This window comes from Trachurus trachurus (assembly GCF_905171665.1).
Source record: "Trachurus trachurus genome assembly, chromosome: 12".
NCBI classification, from domain to species: domain Eukaryota; kingdom Metazoa; phylum Chordata; class Actinopteri; order Carangiformes; family Carangidae; genus Trachurus; species Trachurus trachurus.
Window position 1 is genome coordinate 28,189,610 of NC_139908.1, and position 21,902 is coordinate 28,211,511.

The 21,902-nt window shown below is 42.7% G+C and overlaps 2 protein-coding genes across 2 annotated transcripts in view; one reads left to right on the top strand and one right to left on the bottom strand.

The window, feature by feature from the left end:
* Positions 1-890: 890 nt before the first annotated feature.
* On the bottom strand, positions 891-19,795 carry pum3 (pumilio RNA-binding family member 3). The gene is made up of 18 exons (XM_083983763.1): positions 19,439-19,795; positions 19,031-19,104; positions 18,735-18,944; positions 17,791-17,974; positions 17,482-17,557; positions 14,256-14,349; positions 12,957-13,023; positions 10,876-11,050; positions 10,664-10,767; positions 8,434-8,512; positions 8,115-8,213; positions 6,840-6,893; positions 6,220-6,300; positions 5,956-6,098; positions 4,069-4,291; positions 3,465-3,552; positions 1,964-2,054; positions 891-1,825 (listed from the first exon to the last, which is right to left on the bottom strand). Exons 2-18 carry the CDS (start codon positions 19,101-19,103, stop codon positions 1,696-1,698), a joined length of 1,971 nt encoding a protein of 656 aa, XP_083839889.1. The 5' UTR covers position 19,104; positions 19,439-19,795; the 3' UTR covers positions 891-1,695.
* Positions 19,796-20,586: 791 nt separating this feature from the next.
* cfap44 (cilia and flagella associated protein 44) overlaps positions 20,587-21,902 on the top strand; it is a gene marked incomplete at both ends in the record, with an annotated part of 31,619 nt that continues 30,303 nt past the window's right edge. Inside the window, 2 exons of the mRNA XM_083982959.1 lie at positions 20,587-20,635; positions 21,391-21,535. Coding sequence (XP_083839085.1) covers positions 20,587-20,635; positions 21,391-21,535 — 194 coding nt within the window. The remainder of the gene's footprint in view (positions 20,636-21,390; positions 21,536-21,902) is intronic.

The following is a 21,902-nucleotide window of genomic DNA, read 5'->3' on the forward strand; positions in this document are numbered from 1 at the left end:
CAAGGTTGACTTGCATTGTATTTACTTATATCTATTATATTGACATGATAAAATGTGAAAAAAAAGTCGTCATTGGAAGGTGTTTGAAGATTTGGTATAAAATGGTCTGAAGGATGTTGGAAATGATAAAAATCATACATCATTTTATAATTTCTCGGTAACACTTTACAATAAGGGTCCCCGTTAGTTAGTAGCCTACATTATTAAGCATTAATATATAAACTATGTGTTAATTAAAGCAGAAGTATGCGGAATGTTTGTGTTAATATAAGTCTTAAATAGTTCTATCTCCCGACAGCAATCACTTCCATAGAGTGTTTGGTCTGAAACACGGGTCTGTCAGTCACTCTGCTCTGCTGTAAGCCCAGGAGAAAACTTTCCTTGTATCCTACAACCTTTATCCAATGAGGAGAGAGAACGGCATAAAGGGGCGGTCCTCTCTGTGTGTGCAGCCAAGGGATGCGCGTGAATGTGGTGACGTAGGGACGAGGGCGGGGACTGCTAACTCCATCGGCTGACAAGAAGTTAGCCAAAACCACCGGATCGCTTACTGATAGCTTTAATGCTGAGTATTAACTAACTTTGAGTAGTAAACATTAATTAACTGCTTACCAATAGGCTACATTAATTAATGTGTTAACTAATCCTAAGTAATACATGAAAATGATTGTTAATATAATTACATTTTTTATTTAATTAATGCTTAATAATGTACTAACTAACGTTGATTAAGGGACCCTTATTGTAAAATGTTACCAATTTCTCTTTAATTTTTGTAATTTACAAATTCTATACCTTATTCATTCATTTTGTTATTATTTATTCTTGATACTCTTTTGATAAAGTCATGGTTCTAATGGAGAGGCAGAGGACACCACAGGGTGGTTACACAATGATGGTTCTGTGGGGGAGCCATCCCATCCCATCACAGTACAGTGAACAAAGACCCTCTGCTGTTCTTTCCTATGTGATCATTATATGAAGAGGGTGATGGTTGAACACTACCAAGCTGTTAACTGTCATGACCTGAGACAGAGCCATGTTGACGTCACTGTCCTGAGATTATAAAGAGTTTTCTGTGAGAAAGAAGAGGGGTCTGTCATTATCTGTCTGTCTGTCAAGAACTGTGTCAGAGTATTAACGCTCTAAAAATAGCTACACCATCGTAAACCAGCCAAGTCGTAGTATTATAAAGGTGTAGTCAGTATAGCTCAGTCTTAGCTATAAAGTCAAATATCTTTCATTCTCATTTCATTTTAATACCAACACTCCCTGCATAGAAATGTTGATTACAATGACATTAAATTAATATCTGGTTAAAAAAGTTAAATGGAACATGATATCACAATCTTTATTTTGCACATTTTCCTCTGATACAATAATCATTCATTAAGTACAAAATATTACAAAAAAAAAAAAAGACGGAAAACCACAAATCTGAAGGGGACAGAAGGAGTTGACTGACTCACTGATTCTCACAGCCCCAGTCTTCACTCATCAAGTTAAAAAGAGGTTACCAAAATCAAACCTTCAGCCTCTGTGGAGACATGTTGGAGACATGTTGGTACCTGAACCTCGACTGCCAGGCACAATCATTCCTCACACAGTCTCAGTGATGAGAGTGATGTATCACTCTCTGGAAATGTCCTCAGCTAGAACAACACTCAGTCATGTTGAGTTTTCTCCTCAAAGTCTCTACTTGTTCAGGTTCTCCAGCAGGATCTCAGCTCCTTTGTTGTTGCTGATGCTGCTCAGCTCTGATGTGATGGACTTGAGCGCCTCCTTCACCTCCGTCGCCACGGTCTTGTCACAACTGTTCAGGAGGCTGCACAAACACAAAACAGGCAGATGTTATTTATTACAACTTCCAGCGACTTCAGAGATATCCAAGAGGTTGTTGAATGTTTCCAGTTGCTCATGTCTACGCAGCGTAGACATGAGGCAGATAAACCAGTGCACTGACCTGCAGAGCACCATGGCTCCTCTGTTGACCTTCACCCAGCTCTTCAGATTGTCTGTTCCCACCGTGTCCACCAGTATCCTGCCAAACCGCTCTGACAGGGAGGAAGACAGAAAATGGGCGTTTTTAATATTTTAACTTTTATTCACCTCCATCATGGTGCTTGTGTTAAAAATGAACTATAATAAAAAACAAAAAGTAATTTGATGGAAAGTCCAATGTATAGTGTTTGGGACTTTTAAAGGGATAGTTCAACATTTTGGCAAATTGGCCCATTGCCATAATCCCTATAGTCATAGCAGTAGGTTCGTTACCTTTAATTGTCGGTGCAAGCTATTTTTAGAACGGTGGAGCAGAGCTGTGAGCTGCTCAGAGCTACACTACAGAGGATCATGGGATTTCTTGGTTTCCCTCATCAAACTCATCAAATACACAATCCAACAACTCCACAACTCTCTGGTGGACAAGTTGTGACCTGCACATTCACCACGCTATGAGATAATAACACAACGTTACCAGACAGAGTTGTTTTAGAGGGAAATACAGAGACTGCTTGATGAAAAACTGTCCCTGAAGGCAACGCACATCAGCGGTTTTACATGAATTTCCCTCTAAAACAACTCTGTGTGGTAACGTTGTGTTATTATCTCATAGCGTGGTGAATGTGCAGGTCACAACTTGTCCACCAGAGCGTTGTGGAGTTGTTGGGATTTCTTGGTTTCCCTCATCAAAATTATCACATACACAATCCATGAGCCTCCGTAGCGTAGCTCTGAGCAGCTCGCCACTCCGCTCTGCTGTTCTAAGAATAGCTTACTGTACACTGACAATTAAAGGTAACGAACCTACTGCTAAGACTATAGCGATTATGGCAATGGGCCAATTTGCCAAAATGTTGAACTATCACTTTAAGTCATTAAGTCAGCACATTCTGCACCTGATGCTGATCTGTGTTGTGGACGCACACAGCACATTCTCTAATGACAAAGTTTTAATCACACATGTCCCCAAACTCTGACTGTAGTAACTGAGATAAGATAAGTTTTTTTAAACTGCTCGGCAGAGATCCTCTGCTGTTTCTTGTAGCTGGGGGGTACCTCTTCAAAATCCAAGAGGGTGCCCGGTGATATCCCTTGAGCATTTTTAAATATTAACCTTTTGATGCCCAAAGCGCCAAAATCCCAGTAAAAATACTGTAAGCCCCGATTTAGTTACTACAAATAGTCATAAGTGTATGATATTTGGCAGGGAGTATCATGAAACATAGGGGAAAGTAAAAAAAATAAGTTTCTGAGACCTGCTGCCATGCTATTTAAAAAAATCACCCACAATTTCTCCAGAAAGACAAAAAAAATGACTGTCCATACGACAAATTCTTGTCAAAAATGACATTTTTCTACCACTTTCACTGCTTCACATGTACTATATAGAAAACTAAAATGAATTTGAACTGATTTAATGGAGAAGTGGTAGCAGCCCTGTGTGCTGTGTGTTTTTCTTTTACCTTCCTTGTCTTCCTGTGCCAGTGCCACGTCCTGCTCGATGAGCCACTTCAGCACCAGGTGTCCTGCTGGATGTTCGGCCATGTGAAGCTGCAGGGAGATGAAAACTAATTACAGTGAACCACCAACAAACCAGTTCAAGGAAAGCTTTGCACGGGTGTGTGAGGAAACAGTGTGGGTAGCAACCCGACCAGCACCACAGGAGTAACGTGTACAACTGTTTGTCCTGTCAATCAATATTTAAAGAACAAGTCATTTGATGAGAACAGCTGAGGCTCTGAAATTCATCATAGAAACACTTTTCAGTTCTGAGTCTGTGTGATTTATTTAGTCTTGATAAACTAATCACTGACTTTTATTATTCTTGCTGAAGACTCTGTTAGAATTACACAGCCAGAGTGGTGACTTCAGGCAGGGAGACGCTGCATCAGCACTAAAGGAGCATGTTTTAAAATAAACTCATTTTATCAGTTATCGGTTAAAAAAGTGGCCGATGCCGATTATCAAAACTGCTGAATATGGGCCATACTGATAACTGGTGGATCTCTAGTTAGAATGTCCTGCTTTAGTTGTGTCTGTTGACTCTTTCATTGTGTTTCTACACACCTGTCCGTCAGTTCCTCCTGGCACTAACTCGTGATTGGCCAGCTGAGCCACAGCTGTCATGGCGGGCCGCAGGTCCCCGCAGGCCGAGGCCAGGATGTCGCTAACGGTGACGCTGGTGGCCTTGTCCATCACCATGGTGTCAGCGTTCTCACAGAGATGCTGGAGCAGCAGCGGGGAGACCACGTCCAGCAGCTCCTTCCTCCGAACAGCCGCGTCCTTTTTACTGGGGAAGAACACACAACTGTTACTGTGTTGTACCGCTACAAACATCCACACAAAACACCACAAAACACACGCGTCAACACACTGCAGTTCCATTCATGACGGCTACTGCTCTCTACTGGTCAGCGGTGGAGCTACAGCAGAACAACTGAGCAGATGGAAACATCCTTAGATGCACATTTCACTGACATAGACTGAAACATTTTAAATAAAATAATTCCATTAATGATTATAAATGAATAATCATATTACTACAACTGAACACAATGTGTAAATTATGTAAATTAACCAATACATTGTAAGATAATTTAAAGGTGTACAGAAATGGCCGTTTGTCCTGTTTGTCGCGCCGAGTTGTCACGAGCTGCAACACGAGTTTACCCGAGTAAGGAAAACAAATTTGATTGGTCGTTATCGAGTGGGCGGGATATTCAATGTTTGGGGCGAGACCGAGCTCCGTGTGTGTGTGTTGTCTCAGACGTTTGATTGACAGATGACGATCCAATATCAGTGGCTGATGAATCGTGAGCAATGTGACGTATAATCCGTGCACCTGCATTATCCAATGTGAGAAAAAAAATACACACTTTCATCCCGGATTTACTCAAAAATAGAACTTTGCACAAAGTTTGGCCTACATCGTCTGAAAGATGAGTTATTACACTAATGTTAAGACCCACAGTGGGCTTCAATTTTCTTTTCTGTACAGCTTTAAGAAATATTACCCTTTTTGTAATTTATATACGTTTTTATTAGGGCCTGAGTGCAAATAGAAGATGCAAAGACTCTTGAAACTATAACGGTCTGAGAGTCAAAGGGTGCAGGGATTCTACTGTATTTAGAAGTATTTCTATCGTCCATAAAAACAGCTCAACAGAGTGAGAATAACTCACACAAATAACAATAGAAACTGAAATGATTTCACAGACATCTTAAAGCAGAAGTAAGCGATCCGGTGGTTTTGTCTAACTTCCTGTCAGCAGATGGAGTTAGCAGTCCCCGCCCTCGTCCCTACGTCACCACATTCACGTGCATCCCTTGGCTGCACACACAGAGAGGACCGGCCCTTTATGCCGTTCTCTCTCCTCATTGGATAAAGTTTGTAGGATACAAGGAAAGTTTTCTCCTCGGCTTACAGCAGAGCAGAGTGACTGACAGACCCGTGTTTCAGACCAAACACTCTATAGAAGTGATTGCTGTCGGAAGATACAACTATTTAAGACTTATATTAACACAAAAATATCGCTTACTTCTGCTTTAACCAGATAAACACAATATCCTGAGGTAAAACAAATCGCTGTCATGACTACTGGATACAGGAAGTCATCTATAAAATAAATCAATCAATCGTGAAGGAGACACTGTTGGTGGGTGCTGCAAGTGAGCAGGAGTACGAGGGCCTGTTCAATGCTGCTTGCAGCTTTAAAGGGATAGTTCAACATTTTGGCAAATGACTACATTCCAGACACAGCTGGGCTTCATCAGCCTTACAACACAACACAGTCCTGGTAACTCTGAACTAACCTCTTCACTCTGATGCTGACAAACACACCTCAGCTGCATGTCCACTAGAACAGTCAGCTGTGGTGTCTTATGTGTGCAAATGCAACAAGTCAAACATTGTTCTGTCTGTAGTCAAACCATCAGCAGTCACAGAGCCGTTACCTGTGAGTGTTCCCGTCTCCTCGCTCCAGCACCTTGATGATCTCCGGCAGCAGGTGAGCTGGGTCTCTGGGGCTCAGCAGGTAGAGCAGAACCTTCTTCCCATATTTGTTAGTGATGACCTCGTCCAGAGACGACAGAATCTCCTGCTCACACGGAGACCAGAGAGAACACATTTGTAGACAGTGACTTCATATGGTATACTGTATATAATCCATGTAAATAAATGATGAGAATGATCATGGAGCCCCATGGTAACACACTTACAGACAGCACGGCCTGTTTGACCAGCTTGGTGTCGTCCACACAGTCGAATATGGCCAGAAGAACCAGGTGACCGTACTCCCCCTGTGGACCGACAGCAGCAGTTAAACACAATCTACTACACAACGTAGAGACAAACATTACAGCAACTCACATCCAAGACTGGACACAAACTGTCGTCTTAGTGAGGAGGTGTGGTTGACCCTGTTGCTAGGCAGAACTCAGAAGAGAGAAAGAAAGAAAGAAAGAAAGAAAGAAAGAAAGAAAGAAAGAAAGAAAGAAAGAAAGAAAAACCAAATGCACTCCTAGTGATGAATGGATACAAAGTAAACTGGTCTAAGAGTGAGACCATTCCACTTCTTCTAGAAAGAAAGACCTTGGACGACTTGGAGATGGACAACACCGCCTTTATCATTGTGGGACATTGTAATGAAAATGAATATATTGCCGAGATGATCGCTCCTCATGTCTGCAATCCCTCTCAAGCTCCCACAGCAGTGGTTTGAGGAAATAAAGAGAGTATTTACTCAATTTTATAGAGAGGCAAGAAACCTAAAATAAACTCCTTAGGAGAACTTTTATCTTTACAAGGTTCTAGTCTTTACTTGGTGCTGAGAACTTACCGTAGCAAACTTCTGCATGTACGTCTTCATCGATTTGATGATGACTTTTCTGTCCTGAAACACGAAAAACAAGAGCTTAGACACTGCACACCAGACTATTATATTTCAGTAGAAGAGGAGGAAGAGGAGTGTGTGTGTGTGTAGTCTGATGAATGTCTTCGTTTTTATAAAATTTGAAATTATAATTTCATAAATAACTCAGGGATGCAAACGGGTCAGGACCAAAAAAAGAGAGGAATTTCCCGGGGGGGGGGGGGTTGCTCACCATTAACAAATAAGTACATTACAATATCACGGAAAAGTCCATTTCCAGGCGTTCAACCCCAACCAAGTATTGAGTGCATATAGATGGACATAGTTTTCAGAAGGCCAACATTTCTATATTAAAAATGCTTTAAAAAAAAAATTCCTTTGCATTATTTCCATTTAGATTTTTAGGTCTTCACTGCATGTTAGTCATAATTATTACTATTAAAATAAACTGAATAAATAAAGACATGGGATGTTTCATTCAGTGTGTAATGGACATATAGGCCTATATAATGTGTTAGTTTAGTTTCACTTTTTGAATTGAACACATTCTACATCACGGAGGCGACGTCTTTCCACTTAGGGCTTCCTTCACCTCTGAAACGGGGCAGAGCTCCGTGGTAAACACCTGCCTGACACAGCAACGTAGGGAACCGTGCATGTCCGCGGCGCACAGCTCCACGGACATGCACGGGGAGAAAAACGGCATCGCCGTCGCACCGACTGCACGCGGATACGCGCCGCTTTAATGAGCGCGCATGTCGTGCGTCTACATTGGAGGTAGGCTGTTATCAGTATAATCAGAGACAACCATGAATGAGTTCGCCTCAGTTTCACGTGATTGTCACTGTCGGCCTGTTAGAAAAACATTTTACTGACCCCAGCTGAGACGCTGAGACCCCTCCCCCCCAAAACAAAAACTCTTTGGATCTGAACGATTCACACAAGTCACCTAATTGGTCATGAAAAAAGCGAGTTTCGCTTTTCGGCGCGCTGTTTGCATCCCTGATAACTGCACCCTGGTGGTTTGTCTGATCATTGCATGTATCTGATTGTACATTCTGTTTTTTCAGGAAAACAAAAATCACAGTGAGGATGTAGAGGTCTGAAAAACTCATGTATTTTCATGTGTCAAATTTGATACAAATGGCGACATAGGGTTAATATTAGTTCATCTCATTGTTTTTGCTTGTGTACAGTCATCAGTGTGTCTGTTGGTGTGTGTGTGTGTGTGTGTCTACAGACCTTGGCTGTGCCGTGCCACAGACAGTTCATTGCTACTCGTGCTCCGTCATGTGTGTGAGCCATGTAGACGACGGCCTCCCTGATGGACTCGATCATCTCCTGCCCCGTTGGAACACACACAAGGACACGTCAGTGGTGCCATCACACACACTCACACTTTTGCTTCATTCAGAAATGTGTCTGACTTCAAGTTCCATTTAGTTAAAGAGTCTTGTCCTCATTCTACACCTGACTGTAGCTGTGTTAAGAGCATCAGCAGGGAAATGCACCACTATACAAATGTTCTGGTGGTAAACAACATGATGTGAGATGTGCTCACCGTCCTCTGCTTGTCCGGTGCAAACAGGAAGAAGTCCAGGAAGATTTTGTGAACCAGAGAGTGTTTGATCACCTGTTCCCTGAAACACAGTTTTCACATGGTTTGAATAAAAAATGAACAAAACGTATGTCATGTATGTCATAATGTAAATATTTAAATAGATGTCAGAGTGGAGGAACTTGATCACATGTAGCTTTTACTTTTACTTTACTTTTTTTATTTGCACATTATATAACCTGCATAAACAATGAAAATAGTGAAATTAAACATTGTGCAGGAGAGGTGGAAGCCAAAAAAGGCTTATGAAAATACCCTCCCCTATGTAAAAAGAAAACAACAGTGGTGTTCTTCAAAGTAAGAAGATAATACAGAAATTCATAACATAAAAAATAGAAAGAAAAAAAAAGAGAAATTTACTGGGAAAAATGAAAGATACTGAATTACGCTTTGTCTGACGAAGAGCTTTTGCTCGAAACGTTACATTGTTCCTGACATTAAATGGACTGCATTCAGGAGCCCTGCGGTGTGTGAGCCTTTCCATTTTCTTTTTAAAGGGGACCTATTATGCTTTTCCAGCTTTTCAGACTTTTATATGTGTTTAAAATGTTGGATAATGGTTCTAGAGGCCGTGGAAGTGTCATTTCCTGAGGTTAATGCATTTGGAGGTAAACCCTGCTAGATAATTGGGATTTCTCTGCACACCTGTTACACTCGGTTGCGCTGAGTTTTTTTTGACATGAGCTCGCGTCTACGTCGATGCGTGCCGGACTCCCCTACATGGTCATGCCGAGGTCTCTGCTCCAGCCGGCCCCGCCTCCTCCCATGCTGCTCTGTTGTGCCTGGTGTCACAGCGGAGAGCGGAGGAGAGCACTTCCTGCTTCTTCCCTGCCTGTTTTAGCGCGGTCGCGCCACTTTACTGAGTTTTATGTAGGACGTTTCATGTAAGTGAAGCTGTACCTGTGTGAGGAGCGACGTACCGCCGGGGCGACGTTGTTCGCCGGACCGACGTAAGGCTGGACCGACGGAGCACCGGAGCTCCGGAGCTGCAGCGGCTCCTCACACAGGCAGAGCCCGTCTGCAGGCCTCCTTGGCCGGGCAGACGCCCGTGCTCATCGCGGTAGAGAAAACCATCGCTAATAAACATACCCGCAGGTTTTTTAGACGTTTACCGCCGTGTGGTTAGTCTATTTAGCAGAATGTTGGTCTCATTGATGAAATCTTGTGGCAGTTGAATCAGTTTGAATGAAAAGTGAAGCTGTGAGAAGGAGGAGGAGAGGAGGAGCAGTGCTGCGGAGCTCTGTAGTCTATGTGCACAAATCACCACATTTACATCAATAAATAACAGTTTTACAATGAACTGACCATTCTGCATACATTTTTAATTTATTTTATAGGCTATATTTATTTTTGCATTTTTATATTACATGTTACATGGTTACAGTAGCCTACATGGCAAAGACTACTCTATACCATCTTTGGTTAGGGTGAGACTAGGTCATGGGCACATTTCATTACACAGTGTAGACTGGTCAGATACATACTGGAGATCTGGCACTTTGCCTACTGCAGATTTAGCTTTTGTTTGCATGCTACATTTTGGCCAAATCAGTATAGGTACTAGTAGTAGACATCGTCATGGTAACGCAATGCTGAGGGAGTGGTTCATTTGCATTTAAAGGGAGGGGCCACTGAAACAGACCGTTTTGCAGAGCCCTGTTTTTGTGAATGCTGTGATGTTTGATCTTTGGGGTATTTTGACCGAAGCACGTCACAGACATGTCTTAAAGACACCCAGGAACTATTTTAGTTGGTGCAAAAAGGAGCATAATAGGTCCCCTTTAACGCTTTGTTAGTCAGAAAACGGGGGGTTCAATGCTCATCTGACTCACTTGAAGCTTGAATTAACTGTTTTACAAACTCAAAGCTTTTCAACCGCTGCAGCTTTCAAATGTGTTCCCACCTTCAATGTCTATTTTTCCAGCATGATATTGTAAAGATTCCTGCATGAGCTACAGGAAGTTTTCTATTCATCCACTTCCTTGACAATGAAAGCCACAAGTTTGTCTTGTGACTAAAGACACAGTGAGATGAGACAGAACAGGAGCTAGAATGGGCTCTTGTTATCTTTAAACAAGACAACACTATATATCTGATCTAAAACAGTTTCCACTTTTACTGAATATTTCATGTTAATGCAGCTTTCCAACATGTTTGATGTTAGTGGTCTTACTTCTGGGCCATGGGAGTGAGAATCTGCTTCATCTCATCGATGATGCCGTTCAGCTTGTCTGGATTCATCTCTGCCACTTTCTCTATGGTGTTGCACACGGTCGACTGCACACAGAGGGAAACGTTCAGTTCAATAATCTCTAACCTCTATGGCAGACTGAGACATTTCACTGCAGCCAACACTGTTGCTTCCACATGTGTGTGTGTGTGTACCTTGCAGACAGCATAGGTGTTCCCATACAGCTCCTCAGACAGCATGAGTCTCTGTGCCAGCACGGCTTTGTCGTTGTAGGCGTACTCGATGATGGACGAGGCGGCGGCGTGGCGGAGCATCGACCTCACGTGACCTTTAAATGTCTGCATCACGCCCGCCAACAGCTCCTTGTTGCTGAGGAGAGAACGAACACGCAGCCACGTTTACAAACATGTACAGACGAGCTGTACTCACACAGTAGGCACTTCATTTAATACTGCAGAGTAGGGATGTCACCATTACTGGTTTTCACAATTATTCGTGATATTAAACGCCAAGCAAAGAACGCAAAGATTCCTAAATACCATCACTTCCCAAATAAGATTATGTAGGAACCATATCGGCAGATGTGCTCCAAAATAAAGGTAAATGCTCAGATACTGGTCCATTTAACTAATATAACATTGAATTGGTAGGAATTTAAATGTTAGTGTCATTTGTATTAAAAAACAAAACAAAACACGATTAAAATAAATGTAAACATTTGGTATAGATGATAATTTATGACCTGAATATTTCAAACTCTTCCCCTGGGGGTTAATAATTTGCAGGGTTTCCCGCAGCGCTTTCCTGTTAAGGCGGCCGCCTTAACAACAAGGAGCTGCCGCCTAAACTAACGTCTTAAAAAAATTAAAATGTAGCGATATTCACAGCACACACACACGACGGTGACATTAACGCGCGCCGCCACGTCTGCTCATAGCGCAGCAACAATGCAACAGCGTCAGGCCGTCACTGAAACGCTCCGTGGAACCGAGACATGACACGGCGCGCCCGGTGTAAAAGTTCTCAGAATCAGCCCCGGTGACCGCGGCGCTGACGACTGGGGGTGAGTCGCGAGCGTCATATGTCTTGGTAGAGCACGGCTGCAGCGACCCTCCGACGGTCCCATCGCTGCGTGTCAACCTTTCTTTTTACAGTCTATGGTGTCAACCCCCCCTCTCACTTTCTCTCCGCGCCCTCGTCTCTCTCCAGCTGCCCTTTCAAAATAAATGAATAAAAAGCCAGAGAAAACAACAAAGTAGGGGAAACACTGCTTTGTGTTTTCTGTCTTTTTATGGTTTAGTAATTCTTTCATTAGCAGCAGCGTTCAGTTACCATGAGCGTAGTTGTGACCTGTTGTGATCATAGATGGCATGGCATATGTTTTTTATGTAAGTCCCTTCGAAAAGTCCCATGACCAGCCAAACTCCTAAAAAAAGCGTGATTTATAGTTCATAACATGGTACTTTTGGCATATGGCACCAGGGCCGTTGCTAGGAATCCTGGGCCTCCTGAAAGTATACTAAAGTGGGCCCCTGCCCCCTGACTTTTCCACTTTTACGTATCTATTATCATTTCTTATTTAGCCTACTTTGTTTTGATGCTAATGCAGCATTACTATGAGTATCAGTCAGGGTCTTATGCAGAATAATTCAGTCATACAAAGATAGACTACTGGGGTTTTTGTGGGCCCCACTGGGCGCTGGGCCCCTATAATGATCATCACCTTTCTCCCCTATACAACGGCCCTGTATGGCACTACAGGACCAGTTAAATATAAAACACAATTTTATACAATAGCCTATATATAAGTAGGGGGTCCCCGCTCCATCTCTCCATCAGTTTGGGGGTCCTTGGCCTGGAAAACGTTGAAGACCCCTGCTCTACACACCACAGAGAAGCGCGCATGCATAACAGCAGCGCGCATGGTGAAAGCGAAACTTAATACAGCGCACCCCCCCCCCCCCCCCCCCCCCCCCCCCGCCCCTCGCCAACAGGACAGACACCACCTTAACTAACACATTTTCTGGGGGAAACACTGATTTGTCATATATTAATAGACACTTGAAATATTATTAATATAATAATAGTAACACCATGATTATTTCTCTGACAATAATCGTACCAAGAAAATTTAGAATCGTGACATCTCTACTGCAGAGGTGCTCTGTTCCTTTTAGTCATTTGGCCCCATTTACAAAATGAGACCAACACTCAGTACAACTCAACATGATGTGTGTCTGTGGACCGAGAGGAAGAGATCAGTGAGCCGACTCACCCGTACATCAGCAGCTTTTTCACCACATGTTTGCCGTACTGAGACTTACACAGACCGATGACGTCATCTGGAGGAAACGACAATACAAGTACAGACACTTAATACTTAAATAGCTGCAAAGACAGAAGCAGAAGTTAAACTACAGCTCAGCTCCAGATGTAAATTCACACAAGTTGTTGGCATTAGAAATGTTTTTCAACGACAGTCACTATTGGCCAAGGTTTGAGAGGGTATGTCAATAAAGACAAATATTCCTGATCAGGCACCAAGGAAACTCTAAATCACACATCAAAGTATCATCACAGCACCTTAAAAACTTGTACTCTTTTGTTTTTTTTTTAAATGTTTTTTGGGGGTCTCTGCCTTTAATTGACAGGACAGTTTAGAGAGACAGAGAGAGAGGGAATAACATGCAGCAAAGGGCTGCTGGGGAATCAAAGCGCTCCAGTGAGGACAACAGCCTCGCCTGCTCAACCCAGTGAGCTCTACGATGCCAATACAAAAACAAATCAATAAAGATAAAACTTGTACAATTGATTCAAAACCCACAAACATGCAGCAACAGTGTGACTGTGTTGAACGATCCCTGCTGAGCTCACACAGCCACATAGGGTTGCAAAATTCCGGGAATTTTCAAAGTTGGAAACTTTCCATGGGAATTAACAGGAATATATGGGAATTAACGGGAATAAATGGGAATAAATCCGAATGTATGTACATAATGAATGTATGGCAAACAAACACTGCATGTCTCCAAAATTTATCAGGCCAAGTAGCCTATACTCATTTCAATGATGAGCCGGACTTCATGATCGATTACCATGGCAACGAACAAAGCTTCGAAACTTTGACATTTTTGGGTCAGCCCTAGTTGAAACGTCATGTTTTTTAATTGTATTATTTTGCATGGATGTCTGCTTATGACAAAACTAAATATTTACATTTATGTTTGGATATGATACAGTTTGTTTAAATCGGCCCCAATTTCCAGTTACTTCCCATAAATTCCCATAATTCCCAAGGAAGGTTTCCAATTTGGAATATTTCCTAAATTCCCCAGCTTAACTTCCCATGGAAAGTTTCTGGAAATTTACTGGAAATTTTTCTGTTATGTAAGAGGGACAACGCTGCCAACATAAGTTGGCCAGTGGTGTAACTGCTGTAGTGGAGGAATTATTTCTTCTGTAGTCAGTGTTACATTTAAACTCATTAACAACTGATGAGCTGCAGAAGGTAAACAGGAGAATCACAGACACAAAGAGAAACAGCACACATGAAGAAGAAAACCTTGGCCCTCACCTTTAAGTTCATCAAACACTTCCTGTCTCTGCTCGTGGCTGCCAAACTGGATGAAACACTGCAGCACTCGCACTGAATCATGAGCAAACGCCATCTGGAGGCAGACACAAGATGGAAGAGTGATGCACAGCAGTTTCATTACACTTGTTCTCCAGTGGTTTGGCTCATTTCTTCAGACAGAAACAACACGGACAAACCTCCAAACTACTTGGCAACTTTCACAACAGAACTGAATTTCTCATTGATTTCATCAAATCGCAAATGTCTTCGTACATCTTTGTAAATGATTCAGTACAGATAGCTGCAGTAGCACAATGATCTTATTGATCTAAACTGATTGTTGATTCTTGTTTTTGTTTATGTGTTAATATTTCAGTATATTATGCTGTCAGGGATGCAAACGGGTCAGGACCAAAAAAGAGAGGAATTTCCCGGGGGGGGGGGGGGGGGGGGGGTGCTCACCATTAACAAATAAGTACATTACAATATCACGGAAAAGTCAATTTCCAGTAGTTCAACCCCAACCAAGTATTGAGTGCATATAGATGGACATAGTTTTCAGAAGGCCAACATTTCTATATTAAAAATGCTTAAAAAAAAAAAATTCCTTTGCATTATTTCCATTTTGGAGATACTGATTTTTAGGTCTTCACTGAATGTTAGTCATAATTATTACTATTAAAATAAACTGAATAAATAAAGACATATGATGTTTCATTCAGTGTGTAATGGACATATAGGCCTATATAATGTGTTGAACTGAACACATTCTACATCGCGGAGGAGACGTCTTTCCACAGGGCTTCCTTCACCTCTGAAACGGGGCAGAGCTCCGTGGGAGACATCTGCCGGGTTCACACCGGACGCCGAAGCGCCGCGAATAGCCGCGGAACGGAGACCGCTTCCCTTCGGCGCCCAAGTTAACAGGTTGTGTAGTTCAGACCAGAGGCGACGCGCCGCGAAGCGCCGCGATTGCTCGCGCCGTGCATTTATCGTTTCGGCGTCTGTTCTATTTTGTGCGCGAGCCGCGAGCAATCGCGTCAATCTTGGCAGGAAGTCACACATGAAACAACGAGAGAATCCGGTCAATTTTCAAAATAAAACACTTTTCAAAATAAAATTCAGCGATTGACAAATGCGACCGTATTATGTCAGACTCTCAACAGAGAGCAAGAGAGATGAAAACACACACACACACACACACACAGGATAGGGAGACACGGAGTGGGCTGGCTGCAGGAGGGAGGAGGGGGGGGGGGTCAAAACACACAAACAAACAGGGAAAGAGAGAGAGAGAGAGAGAGGCAGAGACGAGTTGTTGTCAAGTGAAGGACGACGTGAAATTCATCTTGGAAGTGAAGTACAGGGAGTTGTTTGACCCACAGCACACGGTGTTATAATTATATGAGGTTATTTACTTATCCATGATGTAAAAAACACAGCTCTGAATGTGAGTAAACAACAGCTGAGGAGCAGAGGCGCTCGCGACCGCCGCGGAGAAATCAGCGTCTGGTGTGAACTGGAGGGACGCGGCTCGCGCGCGATTTCCGCAGCCGCTTCGCTTCACGGCGCTTCCGCGTCCGGTGTGAACCTGACACAGCAACGTAGGGAACCGTGCACGTCCGCGGCGCACAGCTCCACCACGCACGGGGGGGAAAAAAACGCCGTCGCACCGACTGCACGCGGATACGCGCCGCTTTAATGAGCGCGCACGTCGCGCGTCAACATTGGAGCGGAGGTACCCCTTGGACGCACTGCACGCGGAAGCTGGGCGCGCGCACTGCGCGCGGCTTCTCGGGCGCTTGGGTGGTCGCACTGGGAGCATACTTCTCTCTCCGCGCCGGTCAGACATCGACTGCAGTCGTTCATACTCGTATTCACTCGGTTTTCCACACACACGTCATTTTAAACATGCGTCTGTGTGTCTCATGTGCAGACGCAACGGTCAAATATGTATAGATGGACAAGCAACAACTTAATTAATCATCATTTAATTATTTTATTTTGAAAATTGACCGGATTCTCTCGCCTTTTCTGTGCCCGACTTCCTGTCTGGTACGACCACGTCTGTCCAGCTTGTCTCGAGCGCGCGGCTCGCGTGAAAAATAGAAATGAACCGAACTGAAGCGCTCCAGGCGCGCGCACTGCGCTCCACGGCGCGAGATGTGCGGCCAGGCAGACCGGTTAACATGTGCGCCGAACTGAAACTCCCTCCGCTCCAGGGCGCTGCGCTTCGGTTCCGCGTCTAGTGCGTCCAAGCTGGTAGGCTGTTATCAGTATAATCAGAGACAGCCATGAATGAGTTCGCCTCAGTTTCACGTGATTGTCACTGTCAGCCTGTTAGAAAAACATTTTACTGACCCCAGCTGAGACGCTGAGCCCCCCCCCCCCCACCCCCCAAAAACAAAAACTCTTCGGATCTGAACGATTCACACAAGTCACCTAATTGGTCATGAAAAAAGCGAGTTTCGCTTTTCGGCGCGCTGTTTGCATCCATGGCTGTATACATTTTCTTTTTACTCTGATGTATGGAAGTTACTTTATGTGTGTGAATAACAATGGTTACAATCTCCTTGGCAGTATGAGTGCAATGTGTGATGTCCAACCTTGGAGGCTACTCTTACCCTAAAATCATTTTTTTCTCCCCAGTTTTATATAGAGCTGCAACAATAATTGATTAATCGCACAATAATCTATTATTAAATTATCCTCCACCTATCTGATAATCAAATAATCTGTTTGAGTAGTTTTTTAAAGAAAAAAAGTCAAAATTCTCCAAATTGATTTCAGCTTTTTAAATGTGAATATTTCTGGTTTCTTTGTTCCTTTATGACAATAAACTGAGTCTCTCTTTGGTTTGTGGACCTAACAAGACATTTGAGGACGTCGTCTTGTAGTTTGAAAAACACTGATTGACATTTTTCAGCATTTTATTGACCAAACAACTAATCTATTCATCGTTTAAATAATCGACACATTAATTGATAATGAAAATAATCGCAGCCTTAGTTTTATACACAACTGTATTCTGTTAGCTAGACAAAAAAAATAGTACAGTAACCACTGTCAGTGAAGGACTGGGCTCAGACTGAATGGAGGACATGAGGGACATTTCAATGCTCCTCTGCCATAGAGACAAAACATCTCAACATTTTGACTTGCAGTGCTCACACAACACCTTACAAGATGCTTCAGTAAGCCGATAGATTCACAGACTGAGACTCACCTGTTTGACTTTTCCACGGATCAGATCATGAAGGCCCTTCATAAGTTTCTTTTTCAAGTCATTGTCACAGTTTTTCCTTTTAAAACACACACAGACACACACACACAGAGACAGGAAAACATTTAGTCCTCTGGTCCTCTAGTACTGCAATGTATTTTAACTTCAAACGGACATTCCTTCTCTCCTGTCAAAATTCAGTTCATACTTTCACATCTATTTGGACGGTTTATGGGAAGACCAAGTCGGTGTGTGTGTGTGTGTGTGTGTGTGTGTGTGTGTGTGTGTGTGTGTGTGTGTGTGTGTGTGTACCTCCTGAGATTTTCCCACACTTGTTTGGACTGACAGATGATCTGGAACATGTCCTTCCTCTCCGCCTGCTGACGGCTCGTCTTCAGATCCTTCTTCCTCTGCTGCCTGTTCTTCTTCAGCTCCTCCTCCGTCAGCTCCTTCTTAGGCTTAAACTCACCTTTCTTCATCTTCTTGGCCACTGGACCTGTTTAAACAAACCACAGAGACAATAAACAGCTGATGTAATGTCAATTCAACTTTAGGTAAAGGCAAGGCAAGGCCATTTGATTTGTATAGCCCATTTTTACAAACAGTTTGTCTCAAAGGGCTTTACATGGCATCATAAAAACATCCTTTTCCCTTAGACCCTATTTTCACAGCCTATTTTCACGACCTAAAAGAGGTTTCACCTGGAAAAAAAATACACAGTTCCATTGTTCGCTAGAATATAATTTTTTCCAGCCCTTCAAAGTGCAGAAAAAACTCTGTTTATATGTGGAGCTAACCAACTCACGTATCCCTAAAAAAAAATGCTAATATCCCTTTAATGTGTTCAACATTTTTGGATTAGTAATTTTCTTTTATCGTTATATCCACAAAATTGACAGGAACCCTAGAAATCCGGTTCATAATGTAGCATTATGCAGCAAAAAGATTTTCACCGGAGGGCAATCTTTAGTGCCAAATGCAGGAAGACAGAATAATTAGTAGTGAAAAATATAATTGAACTAAAGAACAGAATGTAATATGGGATTTGACACACTCTGTTATCGACATCCTGCCCATTAGATGCTAGAGGTACATAGACCACTGCATACGGTGAGTTGTGTTGACAGTTAGGTAGAATAAAATCAATCATATTACAAAATTCCTCTTTAACTTTAACTAATTCCTCTTTATTACACAGGTGTTGTAATCAGACAGCCTCTACAAAAATAAAGAGCCACTAACAAATGTTTTCTCACCTTCACCCTCTTCCAGATCTTTTACTTTCCTCTTGGTCTGCCCCTTCCCAGCTTTGGAGAAAGCAAATTTCTGTTCTTTCTTGCCGCCATCTCTTCCTTTCAGCTTTCTCGTCTTGTCTGTGTTGTTGTATGGCTTGAAAGGCTTCTTACCGCCTGGTTTTCCGCCTGGTTTTCCTCCCGGTTTTCCACCAAATTTTGTCCCTATGGAATCTGTCCAGAGTGACACATTCATTAGCCAGTAATGACAAGCCTGGTTGAAACGGATGCTGTACATTGCTGTTTAATGTGAAACTTACCTTTTCCTTTCAGTGGTAGCCTCTGCTTGTTTCCACTTTTGGGAGAAAAGTTTTTTTTTGATTTGGCCTCCATTCTACAGTGGGAGAGAAATGTCAAATGAGGGCAACAACAGTCAGAAAGACATACAAGTAAGCAGCAGCGGCTGAGCAGTGCTTCTACAAATTCCACATTAGTATCAGTGTGTGACGTATCATTTATTTTACATTTTAATGCTACGTATTTACTTCAGTGTGACTAGCTTTACTAAGCCATCGATACTTCAGCCCAAACTGCTCCGTTAATGCTGTAAAAGATGCTTATCAATACATGTTACTTAACGTTCACGAACACAAAGCGGCCCTGGTGTTTCTCTCTGCTGGTAATGTAATAGTTACATCGTTTTAAACTGTTGTTTTATGGTAACTTACATATCAGATGTACACACACGCTGCCACAGCGATGTCCCATGCGTTCTGTTACAAATTCGGTTTACGGTACAAACTGTCCAATCACCTTCAACTTCAGCTGTCGTAAATCGTAAACGTTACGACAACTCTTGAGCTAACGTCAAGTAGGCTAAATATCTTTGGCTAAGCTATGAGCTAAAAGGGCATGGACGCTCTACTGTCTCCTTTTACAGTCTATGGTATCACCACATTTAAAGTGTCCGGTCGCCGCTGCAGTCCAACACTTTACCGACTGGATTCAGTTCAATGCCCTAAAACTCTGACAGTGTTGTTTCTCACGGTTCCTACATCCATGTTCCTCCGGCGACTATGATGAGGCCGCCATGTTTGTTTACGTGGTGATGATATTTAAAGGGACAGCCGGACCATAAACCACGTTACTAGCAGTGATGCGAATAACGGCGTTGCGGTGCTACTTTTTTCAGCAACGAGTAATCAAAAAATTTACAGTTTCCCCCTATATAACGCCCTTACCGTTACTGACAATATAATGCGCCGTTACTTGACTCAAGAAGTGCCATACACCCGTTTAAGTGTACGTTATACACATTTTTTCAGTCCTTCAACTAAGTTAGTCGGAAAAAGCCGTTTATCTAGAACTAACCAACTCATTCAGTAGGCTGCTCTGCGACGCAGCGTTACCCCCCTAAACGGGGATCAGGGCGGCGAGTCCAAGTCTTCGGCCGTTTTATTTTTATTTTCATTTTGGCTCACTGAAAGATAAATATAAGTATCATCATGATTATTTTTCTGTGCGTCAGCCAGCAGCGGCTACTTCCAATGGTTACCTCTTTTACAGTCTTGGTTACTTCCCTTGTTACCTAGCAACGCCTCCAAACTAAAGCGGAGTTGTTGTTAGATACACGTCGAAGGTAATAACCATTAAGTTCGAGCCAGACTTAATTTAAAGATGGTAGTAACTGTTAAAATGTGAGTGTAAGTGTTAACTTATTATCTAACATTTACTTACTAACGTTGTAGATGTTGCATCTATAACTTACCCTGCACTTTACGAGCTTTAGGTAGTATGCGGACGAGTTGAACATACAATTGAATCATGCATCATTATGTGCTTATTTAACAGACTAAGGACACGGATCAGTGTATAAATGGCGGAAGAAGCAAATATCGGTGAACAATGTGAGGAAAACACTAAAGGTAGGTAAACGTTACACTTTGCTGAAGGCTCTGGGAAACTGCCTCTGAAACGGGACTGGGACAGCTGAAGTGAGAGTGAGCAGCACAGCGACGGACGAAGCACAGCAAAATGCAATTTCTCAAATAGGTGTCAATTTAAATGTCAGTAGAGATTAACCTCTGTGACCCTCAACAACTATCAATCAGAGAGAAAGATAGAGAGCTGAGTGTGATTTTAATGTGACAATCAGACAAATTGAAATGCCAAAACATATCACAATTGACTGGAAAGCAACAATTGTGGGAAGTAGGAGTGCAACTCCTTATAGTGCATTCTGAGAAACCAAATAATCTCTGGTTGTCGTTTTTAAAGCAGAAGTAAGCCATCCGGTCGTTTTGGCTAACTTCTTATCAGCAGATGGAGTTAGCAGTCCCCGCCCTCGTCCCTACGTCACCACATGCACGCACATCCCTTGGCTGCACACACAGAGAGAACTGCCCCTTTATGCCGTTCTCTCTCCTCATTGGCTAAAGGTTGTGGGATACAAGGAAAGTTTTCTCCTCGGCTTACAGCAGAGCAGAGTGACTGACAGACCCGTGTTTCAGACCAAACACTCTATAGAAGTGATTGCTGTCGGAAGATACAACTATTTAAGACTTATACTAACACAAATATTCCGCTTACTTCGGCGAAAGAATATGTCAAGAGAATTGTTATCTAAGAGCACAAGTTGTTGCTGATGAACTCTGCTGTCAAATCTTTCCTCCTTTTACAGTATGTGAACCTCAGCACTCAGTGCTGCAGCAGCAGACTGAGGAGGAGCAGCTCTGTGCAGACACCTACTACAAGTATGAGGATATTCACTCCAGACCGTCCATCACGCCTGACTCTGAAATCCCAGAGAACCTCCTGTTCCTCGCGTATCCTTTAAGAGAAACATCTCACATTATATTTCTCACATTCCCCTACTATACATGGCACATGAAGCCTAATAGAATAGAATAGACTAGTACTTTATTAATCCTTTGGAGGAAATTATTTTGTCACAACAGCTCCAATAGAATGGAATAAAAGACACAGATACGATAATTAGGAGAATAAAATAACGTAGGAGATAAGTTTAATAAGGAGACATAAAACATATTTACCGCTGTCTGGTAGAAGGTGCACAGAAGAGGTCTGCAACAAACTGACATAACCGACATGCTGGGGGTTGTGTGGGTGAGCTATCCCAGCAAGCTCTTAGTGAGTATATAATGGACTTTAAGCTATCATTAGGCTATCACT